The 18,038-nt window shown below is 40.4% G+C and overlaps 1 protein-coding gene across 1 annotated transcript; it reads right to left on the bottom strand.

Annotated features, from left to right (window-relative positions):
- Window positions 1-8,234: 8,234 nt before the first annotated feature.
- Window positions 8,235-15,916, bottom strand: LOC127441368 (high affinity immunoglobulin epsilon receptor subunit gamma-like). The gene is made up of 5 exons (XM_051698703.1): window positions 15,764-15,916; window positions 15,441-15,532; window positions 14,978-15,016; window positions 8,626-8,649; window positions 8,235-8,535 (listed from the first exon to the last, which is right to left on the bottom strand). Exons 1-5 carry the CDS (start codon window positions 15,813-15,815, stop codon window positions 8,467-8,469), a joined length of 276 nt encoding a protein of 91 aa, XP_051554663.1. The 5' UTR covers window positions 15,816-15,916; the 3' UTR covers window positions 8,235-8,466.
- Between the last annotated feature and the right edge of the window lie 2,122 nt (window positions 15,917-18,038).

The raw sequence follows: 18,038 nt of genomic DNA on the forward strand, positions 1-18,038 counted from the left end.
TTTGTATCTCATGAACAATATCCTCTGGTGGATTAAGCACAGTCATTTTATGCCAGAGCATGGAAGCAACTAGATTATTGGCAACCAAAACCCTTCCCCTATATGATAGCTGAGGTAGCACCCAGTTCCATCTAGACAACTTGGCACATACCTTTTCCACCATACCCTCCCAGTTCTTTCTCTGATACCCCTCCTTTCCTAAATGGACACCAAGAATTTTTAGCCCTTCACTACCCCATTCAACTCCACTTGGAAGTACAGGGAGATTTCTCTCTTGCCAGCTCCCTATAATAAAACCTTAACTTTTTTCCCAGTTGACTTTTGCAGATGAGGCCTTTTCATAGATTTTTAAACTTTCTTTTAACACTCTTACATCATTATCATTTTTTATAAAAACAGTAATATCATCAGCATATACAGATATATTAACAGGTCTGTTTTCAAACCCTTTAATTAAAAAACCTTGCAATTTCTTCCTTAACTGACAAAGCAAGGGTTCAATTGCCAGAGAATATAGTTGCCCTGATAAAGGACAACCTTGTCTAATGACCCTATGTATTAAAACTGGCCGACTAAGCCCACCTCCTACCTTTAACATGGCCGATGCCCCAGCATATAAAAGTATTATCTCTGATATGAATTTTTTTCCAATTCCAAAAGCTTTAAGAGTACTGAAAAAATAAAAATGATCAACTCTATCAAAAGCCTTTTCTTGGTCAATAGAAAGTATACCCAAATCTTGATCATCCATACATGCTAAATCAATTACATCTCTTAATAAAAAAAGATTGTCCATTATAGTTCTGTTGGGTACACAGTAGGTCTGGCTTTTGTGTACTACATACCCAAGGTATTGCTTTAGTCTATTTGAAAAACACTTTGCAAGAATCTTATAGTCTGTGCATAATAAAGCAACAGGTCTCCAGTTTTTTAAAAGACCAAGGTCACCCTTCTTGGGCAGTAAAGACAATATAGCTCTTTTACAACTTGTTGGTAATTCTTTCTTTTTAAAAGAAACTTTAAAAACCTCTAACATGTCTTCTTTAAATAAGTCCCAGAAATGTTTATAAAATTCTGCAGGAAGTCCATCAATACCAGGGGCCCGACCAACAGAAAGTTGTTGAACTGCTTTTGACAATTCCTGTATTTGTATTTCAGAGTCTAATTCCTTTTGCTGCTCAGCACTCAATTTAGGCAGATCCTTAAGTAAAAAGTCCATACTAGGGCCATCACACTCTTGTGCTCTAAACAGTTCATTATAAAAGTCCATTGCAAGTGTCCGCATCTCTTTTGGATCAGACGTCAAAGTTCCATTAGTTCGTTTCAGATGTAGCATCTGTTTTCTCTCCGATTCTTTTCTTTCTAGACTAAAAAAGAAAGAACTAGGAGCGTCCATGTCCTTCAACGAGGAAAACCGGGCTCTGATTAAAGCTCCTTTTGCATGAAGAAGAGAACCTAAAGCATTCATTTTTTTCTTCAACATTCCCACATCTGCTAAATTATTGTTACTTACACTCATTTCAAGTTGTTCAATGTCTCTTTCAAGTTCTCTAATAGTTTTTTTTAAACAAACTATTATTGTGAGCAGTATAATTTTGACAGAACATTCTTAATTGGGTTTTCCCCACCTCCCACCATTGTACAATATCATCATATTCACTTCTCTGTTCTCTCCATTCATGCCACAATAAAACAAACTTTTCACAAAAAACTACATCATGCAATAATTTAACATTAAAATGCCAATAAAAACTAGAGCGTTGTGATTTTTTCAAACTTATTTCAAATAAACACAAATGATGATCAGAAAAACCATTCGGAGAAATAATAGATTTTAAAACTCTATTATTCCTATTTCTACTAATATAAAACCTATCTAACCTAGCTGAACTAATATGTGCACTGGACGCTTTAACCCAGGTGTACTGTCTTGCCTTCGGATGCTGTTCTCTCCATACATCAAATAAATCATAATCTCTAATAATATTACTTAAAACATTTACTGAGGGAGGGCAGGGTTCCTCTCCATTTCTATCAAAAGTAAAATCTAGGGTACAATTCCAGTCACCACCTAAAATTAAAAAAGCATTCTTATCAAATTGCCTTAAACCATCTTGTACTTTATTAAAAAACCTAGTTCTCTCTGCTCCATTATTTGGAGCATAGATATTAACAAGTACAAACAGTTGGCCCATTATATCAACTTGAACAGCTAAACACCGTCCTCTTTCTATCTCACAAGAAGAAACAACAGTCATATTTAAATTTTTCCCAAATAAAATAGCAACACCCCCACTTACATTAGAGCCATGACTAAAAAAGATATTTCCTTCCCACAACATTTTCCAGTCTATTTCATTTGTCATGTCACTATGAGTTTCTTGTCAAAAAATAATATTAATGTTCTTAGTCTGAATATATTCTGATAAAACTGCCCTTTTATTTCTATCCCTCCCTCCATTAATATTAATTTTTCCTAATTTTAAGCTCTCCATGAAAAGAGGGAAAAGAAAAAGAACAAGAAGAGAGAAGGAAAAACATCTAAAAGTAGACAGAAGATTTACCCCTTGTGACATTAACATGGTTTGGTTAGTCTTTTGGTTGAGGTTTTCCCTCTCCGTAAGTTTGTGACAATTTTCTTCAATCTAAACCGTTTCCTTCTACTAAGCTCATCAAACCCCACAGACTTCTGTATTTTTCCCACTGAAATCAAAAACGTATTGATGTCTGGGAAAAACTTTCGCACTTCAACTGTTCTGCCAAATGTTTCATCTAAGAAATCATTCATTTCTTTTACAGTGTAGAGCTGTTCATCTCCACACTGAGAAGGGATGTCTGACATTTCAGAAATGTTATCATCATCACCTATCTCTTCCATACCATCACTAGTTCCTGTCTCCTCTATCTGTGAAAGAGAAGACTGTTCTGCACTTGCATTCTTAAGGCCGAGATGATATTCTCAAAGCCAATCTGTTCACCCACAGCCACGAGCACATCTTCCACAGACGCACCGGCATCAGGCACACACCTGACTCCATGACGGAGTGAAAGAGAAGAATTCCACCCACTCGGGTGAGCTTCCATCTCCACACCCCGCCACGAGGTCAGAAAACAAACAAACAAGCAAGCAAACAAACACACACACAAAATAAATAAATGAAAAAAATAAATAAATAACAAACCAACCCAAAAAGGAAATAGGAGAAAGAAAAATGAAAAAAAGAGTCGCTCTTCTCACGCGTAAAATGCTCACACACCCAACAATCCCAACATGTAAAGCAAGAGAGAGAGAGAGAGAGAGAGAGAGAGAGAGAGACAGACAGACTCAGAGAGAGAGAGAGACAGACAGACAGAGAGAGAGAGAGAGACAGAGAGAGAGAGAGACAGACTCAGAGAGAGAGAGACAGACAGAGAGAGAGAGAGACAGACAGAGAGAGAGAGAGACCTGTGTACTGTCATTAGTTGATTACCATATTCATGTAACATGATATCTGCATTGTAGACTACTTCAAAGAATATCATGGTACTATCATGTCCAGTTTAAAAACATATTATCTCTGTACTTTTTGGTGTATTTATTTATTTATTTGCCTCCTCGGGAAAACGTCTCGGTTACATATGTAACCTCAGTTTCCTGAGATGAAAGGAACGAGACATTGCATCAATAAGCTGATGCTAATGAGAGTGTCCTTCCTCATGACCTAGTAGAAACCCTTCTACATTAATGGCAATTGTAAAATTGGCTATAGTGTTTAAGCCCCACCCTTTTAGGCGCGAAGCTGTCCAGTATAGTGGGCGCGCAAACACCATTCCTCACAATTTTCTGACTGAGGGACAAAGAGCGCATCACTCGCACCTCAAAACCACTTGCACCACCTCCTGAGTCCATAGTGTGGCCAGCTTACGCAATGTCTTGTTCCCTTCATCTCAGGGAACTGAGGTTACATACATAACCAAGACGTTCCCTTACGATTCAGTTCACTTGACATTGTGTGACTAAGCTGTGTATGAGTATGCCGCAAGTGAATGACCCTCATAGTGAGCCAGGAGGGGAACACTCAGAATGGATATGTGAACTATAGTCATATAGTATGAGTTAAGTGCCTGTGACTTTGTGAAATACAACGGTCTGAATGCAGGCGGTTGTGTAAAATGGTGGGGAGCCCGTTCTTAAAAAGAGGGGCATAAGTATATTTTTGTCCAACGAAATAGCAAGCGCTCTAGACAGAGAGCACTTGCGATGAGAGAGATGTTAAATCTAGGTTGTAAAGCCTTGCGAATGTGTTTTGAGAAGACTATCCTGCTGCAAAACATATGATTTGTAAGGACACACTGTTCGTCCATGCCCATGAAGAGGTCATGCTTCTAGTTGAGTGTGCTTTAACACCAATTGGGCAATACGTACTCTGAACTCGTAAGGCAGGGCGATCGCAACAACAATCCAGTTAGAAAGTCTTTGCTTAGAGATGGACATTTCTTTCATGTGTCCTCCATAGCACACAAAGAGCTGGCCAGACAGTCTGAACTGGTGGGTGCGCTCAACGTATGTGTGTAGCGCTTGCATAGGGCATAACAAATGCAAAGATGTTCCTTATCCAAATTAAATGGAGGATGGAAAAAGGCTTTAAGGTGAACCACGTGCGCTCTGAAGGGCATGGTTAAAACCTTAGGCACATAGCCTTTTCTGGGTTTGACAGTGGCTTTTGAAAGGCCCGGACCAAACTCCAGACATGAATTGTTGACTGACAGTGCATGCAAATCACTGACCCCTTATACTGAGGCCAAAGCCAGCAGTGATGTGGTCTTAAGAGAAAGCACACGCAATTCAACAGAGTCCAGAGGCTCGAAGTGGGCGCTTTTAGGACCAAAGTTAGGTCCCAAGCCGCCTCGCTCCCCTAAGGAACTTTATCATGTTTGCCTATCCACAATATTCTCAGCAAGTTCACTGTATTTCGCAAGGTGGGCGGAATTTCCGGTTGGCTAGTGGAAGGCGTTTTGTGTGCAGCCGGTCTCTGCTTGCTTGCTCGTCATGCGGTTAGATTCTTGCTTTTTAAATGTTGTAAAATGTCTAAAAAGTTTCCTGGACAATGTGTGCAGTTAATGGTTATCCTAATAATCAAGCAAAACTAAATTTTGTCTAAAACAGCAATGTTATGACCAGAAATAATTTGCAAGGCAAAGCGCTCCAGTTCCAGATGCTGCTTCTTCCATCGGCTTCCTACAGAAGGATTGACTTAGGAACATCTGTTTGAAAATGCTTTGGAATAATTAGTTTGAGTGCTCTTTTCACTTTATTGGCAAGAAGTCAACAGCGGGGATTACTTATATTATCCACCGTTACAGTCTGGCTGCGATAGACATCCAGAAATGGAGCGCAGAATGGAGTTACATAAACGATAGCATTATTGTGCTAACAGGTGTGTGTACATGTGCTGAAAGTTCATCAGACATTTTGAGAGTTTGTTCATTTCTAGTCAGCATCTTTTTTTTTTTTTTGCTCCACATGTTTTGAAATGGCATAGTTACTGAGTATACTGAGTGTTTTTCCTGAACTGTCTGTGAGTAGTGATGAGGTTTTCAACTCTTTTCATGCTGTGATGCTAAATGAACAAATTCTACAGTGGAAGCCCATAATTATTAGATGAGATGTACAGTAGTGAGATGTTTTATCACGTTTGAAATTAATTGTATTATGATTTTCTTCTTTCCTGCATTTTTCCTGCCTGCAATTCACTTTATTTTGAGTGTCTTTGCAAAATGTGCATGTCTTCCCTTAAGGGGAAAAGGTGATTTGGAAAACAGTCTGGACATTAATTCAGTATCGAGTATTCAGCACGAGATCTTTATCGGATGATCTCAGAAATTTGGCCAGGATTGATCGGGGCCTGTCTCCCTCAGCAGATCTGTGAGCTGGGACTCTGTGAGCTTGCTCGATTTCCAGTTTATGACCTGTTATGTCGAGCAGACTCAGGAAAAGCTCGTCTAGGAATTTCACCATATCTTTGCCCTCCTCATGCTCAGGAATTCCAACAATTCGAATGTTATTCCTGCGGCTTCTATTCTCAAGATCTTCAAGCTTTTCAAGGAGATGTTCCAAATCAACTTTGGTCGCGGGCGGATTAGCAGTTAATTCCCTCTCCAAAAACTCCAGACAATTGATTAGTCTCTCAACATCAGTCAATCTTGTAACTAACTCAGAGAATTTTATTTCCATCGCCATAATCGATCGACGTATTATGGCGAGATCCTCCAAGTCAGCAAGAACCTTCGTCAGCATCACCAACATGTTGGACAACTGACGCTGGTTTCCTTCTCCCGCCGTGCCATCCAAATCGAGTCCCCGGTCTGTAGGCCTGTCGGGGCTTTCATCCTGAACACGTAAGTGTCTTTTAATGTCTCCAGAGCCCGAGGATTTTTACTTCTTTGCCATGTTTTGACTCAAAGAGCAAATGTGTAACTGGGTGTATCAAATTTCACCAGATTATAACATGAAAATAATAAAAAATTTAGCAAAGTGCTCAGAGCTCGTCGCTCACACGTCTGCTTCTTGCTTGGCTTCACGTGACCTTCGATCATTTTTAATTTTATGGCTGCAACACGTCTTAAAAATTTGGGACGGGGGCAACAAAAGGCTGGAAATGTAAGTGTTACTAAAAAGAAACAGTTGGAGGAACATTTTGCAATTAAATAGGATAATTGGCAACAGGTCAGTAACATGACTGGGTATAAATAGAGTATCTTAGAGAGGCAGAGACACGAATGGGACAACATTCCTCTCCCAAAACTCCAGCAACTGGTCTCCTCAGTTCCCAGACATATACGGACTGTTGTTAAAAGAAGAGGAGATGCTACACAATGGTAAACATAGCCCTGTCCCAACTTTTTTGAGATGTGTTGTGGCCATCAAATTCAAAATTACCTTATTTTTTCCCTAAAATGGTACATTTCCTCAGTTTAAACATTTGATATGTTTTCTATGTTATATTGTGAATAAAATATGGGTTTATGAGATTTGCAAATAAATGCATTCTGTTTTTATTTACATTTTACACAGCGTCCCAACTTTATTGGAATTGGGGTTGTATATGTCACATATTTGTACATGTAATTTTTTACATCAGTGAAAAACATATATAAACATATACAGTATTTCATTTATGTGCTTGACATATATAATATAATGTGATATATTACCATGTATCAGATTTCTATGGGAAGCATAACAAAAATGTTTCATTATTGTATATTAACATTTGTAAAATCTCTTTTTTTTTCTGATTAATTAGTTTATTACTCTACCATAGAATTATATTAAGTTGGAGTTACAGTTGGTTACATTTTAAGGAGTTTAGTTACAATATATATATAAAAATAATATATATATATATTTTAAAGATTTACGCATTTAATTTTCATAACACATTTCCATCAAACGAATTGAGTAGTCTTTAACTAAAATTTTTTTTTTTTTTTAAATACATAAAAAAAAAAAAACTTCAATATTTTACATTTTATTAATACAATTTTGTTAACGATAACAACTCAATTTGATGGAAATTTGTTATGAATTTGAAATGTGTAAATCATGAAAATAGGCTTTTGAGTGTATGCTGCCATTCTTCATATTTTATTTAGCCTTTATTTTAAAGGCCATAGCTATAACTATTACAAGTAGTATGAAAATAATTCATTTTAGTGATATAGTTAATCTTAAATATGGTTATTGTAGTAGTATTACTATGTTTGTATTTATGTTCATGTATTCTTTTTTTACTTCCTCCTTCACTTACAGAAAACAGAAGGGAAACCACAACTGAATCACACACTAAAAACTGCCGTGTTAATAAATTAATATTATTATTTATAATTAGAGGTAAAAGCCTTTGTTAAACACATATTCTTTACACGTTTCATAGCGCCATCTAATAGGGAAAACGTCACAAAAATGATTCCATATTGCTTGTCAACATTGACTTTTATCTGTCAATTAGTTTTTCATTATACCATAAAGTTATATTAAGTTATAGTTGCAGTCCATTATAGCCTAGTAACAGTTATTTTATAGTTTCTATTAAAAGGCCACATCTATCACCAGTATGAAAAGTATTACTTTGTAGTGATATAGTTGTATAAATGTCCTTATTATATTAGTATTATTATGTTTGTAATTATATTATTGTCATTTTATTTGTTTTACTTCCTTCTTCACTCATAGAAAACATACAAAAAAGAGCCTGTGTTGAGTTATTTATTATTTGTAAAAGCTTTAGTTACAGAAGTATTCTATGCATTGACTATCTATGCTACAGCTACAAAAGAGAAGCTTTTGTTTACGATGCTCTGCTTGTTTGTGTATTTACTTATAAAACAAGATTATACTGAAATGCCTTAAAGCAACATGTATACTGTTATCTTTGAGCTGTATTTCACAGGAATATTGAATGAGCTGCAGAGTTTCAGAGATGATCAGGCCAACGGTTTCTTATTTGTTCCATGAAGCATGTCGTAGGTGTCTTGATGTGTATGCTGTAAATCCTGAAAAATGTCAAGACACATGAAGTCATCGTTTCACTGCAGTAATTAATTAATCAGACAATATGAAGTTCATTAAACACAAAAAAATACCTCATAGATTCCACCTTCTTGTTTCTGAAAAAGATTAAGAACAGTCAAAATAAAAACACATTTCTGAGAAGACAGCTGCTCAAGACTGTGGTGTTATCCTTCAACATTAGTCAACACAACTTATTCCTCATTCTCTTCTGCTTTCCACTCTTATCCACCATTTTCCCCCTCAATTATTCTGTTTTAATAGATGCAAGAATACATACAGTGTCCCTTAAAATTACTGGACACTTAAAAATGTAAAAATGCTATCTTTCTTTCAAATAAATGACACTTGCATTGACATTCAGACAGTTTTAAGAGTGACGTAAGTGTCAAAATAATTTGGGGCCATCAACACATCGTTGTCTCGTACTGTGCTGATTGATTTAACATGTGGATTTAACATAATTGTGTGAGAGATGAGTGGAAATTGTGTGTCGTTGTGTGCATGCTATAAATAGTTTTTTTGTTGTCATCCATTGCACAAGAAACAAAACTGTGAGAACCAGCAGAAACAGAACACAGACACACACACACACACGTTTGTTTCACTGTATAGTGAGGACATCTCATAGATGCAGGGACAGATTATGACTAGCAAGGGCCCCTGGGCCAATTATCTTTTAAAGTTGAGATCCACGCAATCAATTTTCAAACACACAGCATGTGTCACAAATCCTGCCTCTGTGGTTCCTCCCGCTCACCACCAGAGGGCTCCATCACCTGGGTATTGACTGAGACTCGGGAATGACCTCTGTTGTCGTGGGCGTAGACAGAGACTCGGGTACAACCTCTGTGGTCAAGAACATGGACAGAGACTTGGAAACGACCTCTGTGGTCGTGTACATGGGCAGAGACTTGGAAACAACCTCTGTGGTCGTGTACGTGGGCAGAGACTCGGAGACGACCTCTGTGGTCGTGTACATGGGCAGAGACTTGGAAACGACCTCTGTGGTCGTGTACATGGGCAGAGACTTGGAAACGACCTCTGTGGTTGTGTACATGGGCAGAGACTAGGAGATGACCTCCATGGTCGTGTACATGAGTGGAGGCTCGGAGACGACCTCTGTGGTCGTGTACATGGGCAGAGACTTGGAAACGACCTCTGTGGTTGTGTACATGGGCAGAGACTAGGAGATGACCTCCATGGTCGTGTACATGGGTGGAGGCTCGGAGACGACCTCTGTGGTCGTGTACATGGGCAAAGACTTGGAAACGACCTCTGTGGTTGTGTACATGGGCAGAGACTTGGAAACGACCTCTGTGGTCGTGTACATGGGCAGAGACTTGGAAACGACCTCCGTGGTCATGTACATGGGCAGAGACTTGGAAACGACCTCTGTGGTCGTGTACATGGGCAGAGACTTGGAAACGACCTCTGTGGTCGTGTACGTGGGCAGAGACTTGGAAACGACCTCTGTGGTCGTGTACGTGGGCAGAGACTTGGAAACGACCTCTGTGGTCATGTACATGGGCAGAGACTCGGAGACGACCTCTGTGGTCGTGTACATGGGCAGAGACTTGGAAACGACCTCTGTGGTTGTGTACATGGGCAGAGACTAGGAGATGACCTCTGTGGTCGTGAACATGGGCGGAGACTTGGAAACGACCTCCATGGTCGTGTACATGGGTGGAGACTCGGAGACGACCTCTGTGGTCGTGTATATGGGCAAAGACTTGGAAACGACCTCTGTGGTTGTGTACATGGGCAGAGATTTGGAAATGTTGGGCCTCATGTGTTCAGATAGAAGACAAAGGCAGGCCTAACAGTCATAAAAAACATTCCTCAAGCCCCCTCCTTCTAAGTCGTAAATCTTACTGATAAAAATCGCGCCAAAATCAAACAAAGGGAGTCCAAAACAGACTACAAATCCATGAAGCCTTGCCCACTAAAGGATCGAGCACTCAACTCCTATTGGATGAGGCACACCACAGAACGTCCCTCAAACATGACATCATCAGGACTTCAAATAATTCTGAAATGGTTCCAAAGTGGCTTCCAGCGACTTCGTTCACCGAATACGGACGTAGCTTTTTGCTGCTCTCCCGGTGCAACCTCGTGGCTTAAGGAAGTAATGTCCGACTTGAAACTGTAGCCATACAATCTCCATCTCGCTGGACGAGTTGAGATTACTCTGTGTTCAACCGAACACTCTAACGGATCCGAAGGAGACCGCCGAGCAATTCGCATCTTCATCCGTTGGCCTACAGAAGTGAAGAGATTAAAGATTTCTCTTCCATCTTCAATCAAGTCGACATTTCTGAGTTCTCCGCCAGCCCGCCGAGAATCAACAGCCGTACCGCCCGCCGACAGCGCGAGGAAACGACCTCTCGTCATCACCCGAGCCTCAAGCAACCGGGTCAAAGTTAAAGGACGGAGGAAAACACATTCTACCTGTGTCCTCATGCGATTCAAGTAAGAGGTTACGTCTGGGCAGAGATAGAATATTATAGCGTGTTATTCTTGTGTTTCAAGGTTTTTGCTTGTACAGTTTACGGACCGCCATGTCCGCTAATTATTAATACTCAGGGTATTAATTATCACGATTTTGTTTTGCTGTATTGTGGTCCAACCAAATTGGACTGTTGTGCATTTTCGCCATCGCGGGTGAGACAGCAACTGAGTTCATCCATTAAAGAGTCAAATAACGCAGGACTTTTACGAGCCCCACTCGTAAAACCGCGTCTCTGAGTGATGAACACGGCTGCTTTATCTCCAGCTATCGCGAAATCAGCTTTCGGGCTGTCACTGAATAATCTCTCTCTCTCTCTCTCTCTCTCACTAACCACACTGACACACACACACACACACTGTCACACACACACCTTATGTGTTATAGAATTATTTTTATTTCCATATCTAATCATATCACTGTTTAGTTTGTAGTTGTAAGTCGGAAGTTTATTGACTGCATTGTGTTAATTATTAATTGATATTACTGCATAAATAAACTTTGTTTATATTACAAAGAGAAGTGTTTTGGTTTGTTTTGCATATGCCTGTGTCATGCTGACGGGATGTCAGTGCTCGGATTCAAACCTTCATTCATTGTTTTTTTTATTCGAAAATCGATATTCTTCGGATGTCGATTTTCCTAAGAAAACAATCTAATATTGAGACTGTTTTAATATTCGGTTATTAGTCCCTGATTTCAGGGTGGTGCCCCGTCAATGTTAATCCTTATTAATATTCTATTGATTTTTGATAATTGATAATTATCTTTGATTGAATTAGAATGATCAGTAAGCTAGTGTTAATTTTAATGTTTCATCGATGTTAACAATTGATAAGTGTTAATTTTAAAGGATTAAAAAAAAGCTAACATTGATTCTCATCAATGTTCTATTGATTTTAATAATTAATAATTATCTTTGATAATTATTAATTATTGCTAATAACCAAACTTGCTCCTAAACGTAGCACACTACATTTACTGGAGTTCTATATGAGGTTTTAATGAGTTAGATCCAATTAATTAATTTAAATATTGATTAATAACTACAGAAATAATTATAAATTATTTCTGATAGTAACACTGATCTAAACAACCAGTAAAGCCCTACAGAAACGACCTCCGTGGTCGTGTACATGGGCAGAGACTTGGAAACGGAAGCCTTTCTCCTCCTCAGGGAGGCCGACGTAGGCAATGTGGGCTCTAGGACGGACGAGGCTGGCAAAGCTGGATCTGGGATGGACGAGGCTGGCAATGCTGGATCTGGGACAGACAAGGCTGGCAACACTGATCTGCACTGGTCTTCTGGGTCTCATGGCCATCCACCTGATATACTCTGGTCTTCTGGATCTCCTGGCCATCTGCCTGATCTGTTCTGGCCCCTTGGTCTCATGGCCGTCCGCCTGATCCGCTCTGGTCTTCTGGGTCTCCTGGTCATCCACCTGATCTGCTCTGGTCTTCTGGGTCTCCTGGCTGTCTGCCTGATCTGCTCTGGTTTCCTTGGTTCCCCGGTCATCTGTCTGATCTGCCCTGGTTTCCTTGGTCCCCTGGTCGTCTACCTGATCTGCCCTGGTTTCTTTGGACCCCGGCGTCGCCTGCCTCCTCGCTTCAGGAGTCGCTCGCGGGGGGGGGGGGGTTTGGATCTGTCACGAATCCTGCCTCTGTGGTTCCTCCCGCTCACCACCAGAGGGCTCCATCACCTGGGTATTGACTTTAACTCTCTGGACTCCATTTCCCATAATCCCCAGAACTGGCACTGATTACCTGCTCAGCTGTTTCTCATTTACTCAGCTATTTAAGTCTCACTCTCACTCTCTATCATTGCTAAGTCTTTTTTTGCCCTGGCTGACATTTCTAAATTTTTTTTTTAGAGTTTTCTGAATTATCTGTGTATGATCCTGGACTGTTTACCCTGTTTTTACACACTGCTGCCTGTCTACTATTACTGCCTTTTTTACATGGATATAACCTGTGATTGTCTGCCGCCTGCCCTGACCTCTTGCCTGTTTATTAACTACCCTTCTGGATTGCCTTTGATATTACTGTTGCTGGTGATTGACCCCTGCCGACCTGTTTGTTTTACTATGTTAAATGTTATTAAAGCTGCACATGGATCTCAACCCCGCTGACTCATCATTAAAGCATGGATATGGTAATGAAACCACTTAACAGAAACATTTGCTGAACATCAACTTTTCTTAAAGAGAACCATTTTAACGTTTGTTATTCATAATGTAAACTCAGTGTTAATACTTGTAAATACTACAATTTATGCATACAAAACAAGCATGTAACAAAATGTGTAATAAATGTGTAAACGTGCATATATTTAAAGGGGCAATAATACATTATGAAATATTTTAACTTCATCAAACACTTTAAATATTGAAGAATTTAATAAATAGGCTACTACAGCATCTTTCTTTCTTTGTCTTACTGTAAGACCTATAAAACTTTCTTGCTTCAAGCATTTAAGGTTTTGTCAAACCAACATTAAAGTCTCAACAAACTTTACGTATTAGTTTAATCAGTACTTTTGTACCACACAAAATAAAATATCAATATCTTCTTTTTCCCAACCACTTAAGCCCAGTTATTTTTTGTGATGTAGGGCAAACTTGCAGTTGTAGCAGTGAATAGTACAATAAATGTTTTTGTTCGACAGCACTTTTCATACAAATCATGCAGCTTAATCCTATAAAGCCTAATATATGAAATAATAGTCAGAAAAATATTATTTTTTTAAACATACCAACCAATTTTTCTATAAAATAATGACATTTTAACTAAGCACGTTGCTTCAATTCAATAAATACTAATTTTGAAATGTCAGTAACAATATAAACATTAATGTTAATTTTACTTTATCAAAATCAGCAAAGATTTCACATCAAAAAGATGAGTGCATCACAATACGAAGGAAGCCATTCAGGAAATTATATTACAAGGTCTTCTACCTCCAAGAGCATAGAAACTTTCATCAGGAAGAAGAAGAAATCTACCGCACTGCATACAACAGGGGTTTTCAGCAAAATTTTGATCATGTTGATGATGTAGAGGCTTTAGAAAGTCATGTATCAAATATGATATGCATCATAGGGTTAAAGAGTGGTATGCATAAGAGTGAAACAGTAATGCAAAACGGTCCTATAACAGGGCTGGGGGCCCTCATGGTCAAAGGGCCCTATTGAGGGGGCCTTGTATAAGCTGAGGGGCCCACATATTCAAGTGTATATTAAACATTTGTTTTCAAAGTTGATAGGCTGTGAGACCTTACAGCCCAGGGCCACCCAGTAGTCAAGGGCACCTGGGCACTGGCCCGGTCCATACTACACCTATGCATAGATACAATGATTTTAATACAGATACTTATATTTTCCTAACCGTAACCCAAAAACAACCCTGCTAATATTAGTAGATTTAAAACAAATCATGATTTGGCTGATTTATGAGCCTTTTTTACAAGTGAGGAGCACTGTTTTTTTTTTTTTTTTAAACTGTGGATGTTTCCATCCTGTTTCACTTTATGGATGAAATCATTTTCAAAACATTTGGCCACACTACACACACACACACTACACACACACACACACAAACACACTCACTCACTCACGCACTCACACACTCACACAAACACACACTCACACACACTCACTCACTCTCTCTCTCTCTCACACACACACACACACACACACACACACACACACACACACACAAACACACTCACTCTCTCTCACACACACATACACACACACACACACTCACACACACACAAACACACTCACTCACTCACTCACACAAACACACTCACTCACACACATACACACACACTCACTCACTCACTCACTCACACAAACACACTCACTCACACACACACACAAACACACTCACTCACACGCACACAGAAATGTACCCACCTCTGTGTGAGTGCTGTTATTTGCATTAGTCTGCTGCATCTGTCAATAAATGGACAGAAAATGAAACAGTTTAAACTCTATGTCCTTCAAAACTTTTCAGTAAAACTCAATGGAAATAATCAGTTATTTTTTTCCCTTTCAACAACAATAAAATACCTTCTGCACAACAATGATCACATGTCCCTCATTTTGCACTGTACAATAATATTTATTAAATTGCTATTGGCACTCGGCACAATGACAATAAAGTTGAATCTAATCTAATGAAAGAATTATAGAAGTTATAGAAGTTAAAAAGTTCAGGAAAATGTTTTATTTTCAGTTTACTTTAGAAAATAGATTAAGACAATACTTAATTATTAGATAGTTTAATATTAGTCATATTAGTTTATAGGGTGGATAATGTCCCTAAATGTCTTCTTTATACAGTATATAATGTAAAGTTATTGAAATGATGTCTCACCCTTAATCTGCAGTAAAGGACGGTCAACACGATGCAGTACACAATCAGAATGCCATCCAGAATGTAACACGCACAGCTGCTTGTTTGTGCAGCTAAGACAAAAAAATAAAAAATAAATAAAAATATACATTAAAATTCTGTTCCTTACTAATAATATAATATAATACAAATATACACAATAATATGTTTGAAGCAAAAAACAAACAAAAAAACACATAAACCATAAACTTTCACATGACAAGTTAGAATTACATTCACTAAAGTTTCTGTCACTTTGATTTGTGGTGAACAGAAAAGAGAGCTGACTTGGCTAATTTTCATACCAACACATCCAGGGTTGAGTAAAAGAATCAGACAGATTCCAGACGTCCACATCTTTCCTTTCAGATGGCAAACAGAAGAGTCGAGCTGATGTTTAAAGAGGAAGAGTGAGTGATAAAAGAGTGACAAAACATTTAACAGGAAACTGTGGGCTGAGGCAGTGTCCGTTCACACAAACACACAATTTTTTTTACCTCTTATACACACAAATAACTACAACCAGCACAGCCCCTTCCTCTTTCACACACAAGAGATGACCATATTAGACGAGCAACAGGTAAAGAGCTGTGTGTGTGTGTGTGGATTTAGGGGAAAGAACGGTGATCCAATCTCCGACCACCAGGAACAGGTTTGCAGATTTGCTGAGCATTTCTGTGAGGTCCTGGGGGAGGGGAAATCCCTCAGCCAGGAAAACAACGTGGGACAAAGTGGGGATGACCCTGCTGAGGCTGCGGTGCCTCAAATATTGGAGGAAGAAGTCACCCCCTGTGAGTGGTTGGCTGAGGTGCCATCTGTTGAGGAAGTTCTGAAGGCAATCCAGAGTCTGAGACCGGGAAAGGCACCGGGCAGAGATGATCTCCCAGGCGAAATGCTGAGGGAGGGTGGCGTTTGTGCACAGACTGCCCTACATGACATCATAACAACAGTCTGGACCACTGGACGGGTTCTGCAGGATTGGAAGGATGCCCTGGTGGTCCCCCTCTTTAAGAAAGGGGACCGCACAGACTGTAACAACTACAGGGGTATCTCACTCCTCAGTGTGCCGGGAAAGGTCCTGGCAAGGATTATTCAATATCGCCTTACTAGGCACGCTGAGGAGAGGCTTGCGGAGCCCCAATGCGGTTTCAGGAAAGGGCGGTCCGGCACAGATGCCATATTTTCTGTCTGTCTGCTACAGCAGAGGTGTAGGGAATTCCAACAAGACCTACATCTCTGCTTTATTGACCTGGTCAAGGCCTATGATACCATCAGTAGGCCTGGGCTCTGGGTTGTTCTTCGTGCTTTCGGAGTCCCTGACCCTCTGCTCATGATCATTAAGGACCTTCATGATGGTGAGCGGGCCCGGGTAAAACTACGTGGCCAGGAGTCAGAGCCATTCTATGTAGTTCGTGAAGCCTTCAATAGCTGTACCAGAGGAATTTCCATCTGGTACAAATACAATGGGAGGCTGATCGATGCCCGGGTGCGGTCAAGGGATGGCTCCCTATTGCTCAACCATGTTATGTATGCCGATGATCTGGTAATTGCTGCTCACTCAGAGGAGGAGTTGTGGGTGCTGCTGCTGAACCTGGAGCTTGCCACTAAGAGGTGGGGCCTTACCATCAGCCCCACCAAAACTAAGCACCTGCCTGGGTATTTTGTACCATCGGACACTCCACCCCCCCCAACTCCCAATTGGTGATAGAGCAGTTGTGGAAAGAGTGGAGAGTTTCCCATAACTGGGCAGTGTGCTCATGACCGGCTCCGGTTTAGCAGCGGAGGACTCACTCCGAATCAGTCGAGCGGCATTATCTTTTCATCGGTTGCGTAACGCTGTGTGGAAGCTACCTGGTCTGTTGCTCCACATGAAGCTTCAGGTCTTCTCGGCCACAGTCATTCCCTCCCTTCTCTACGCTTGCAAAACTTGGACCCTGTTAATGGAACATCTTCGCCAGTTAGAAACATTTAGGCTGACCTGCCTACGATCTATCCTAGGTTTAACCAGGCTGGATTGTGTGAGGAGCTCACAAATCCTTGAAAGATCTGGACAAAGTCCCATTGGTGAGCTACTCTGGCAGGCAAGGCTGCATTGGCTGGGCCATGTAGCCCGCATGCCCAGCCACCACATGCCTAAACAGCTTTTGTTCGGCCGGATTGAGGGGGCTAAACGGGCGCAGCACGGGTTGGAGAGGAGATGGAGTGATGTGGTACAGGAGGATCTGGAGCTGAGTGGACTTGCCGCTGACTGGTATCAGCGGTGTCAAGATCGGCCCCCATGGAGGAGGCTCGTGAAGGATGCTACTGGGCAGTTGGAGGCAGTCACCCTCCAACAACAATGGAGGGCAGAGGAGCGACACTCACAACAACGAGCAGAGCGTCGGGTGGCTAAAGCACAGCAAGTTGGCACAGTAGGGGGCACAGGTGGTCCATCAGCCAGTCGTCTCAGTCAGTCGACCTGTAGCATCTGGGTCTGCCCCATGAACTCCTGCCAACGGGCTTTCGACACTTCACATGGCCTCAAGGTGCACATAGCCTGGCACAAGCGTTGTGGTGACATCACCGCCACTTAGTGGTGAA

Source organism: Myxocyprinus asiaticus, chromosome 5 (assembly GCF_019703515.2).
Source record: "Myxocyprinus asiaticus isolate MX2 ecotype Aquarium Trade chromosome 5, UBuf_Myxa_2, whole genome shotgun sequence".
In the NCBI taxonomy this organism is placed as follows: Eukaryota; Metazoa; Chordata; class Actinopteri; order Cypriniformes; family Catostomidae; genus Myxocyprinus; species Myxocyprinus asiaticus.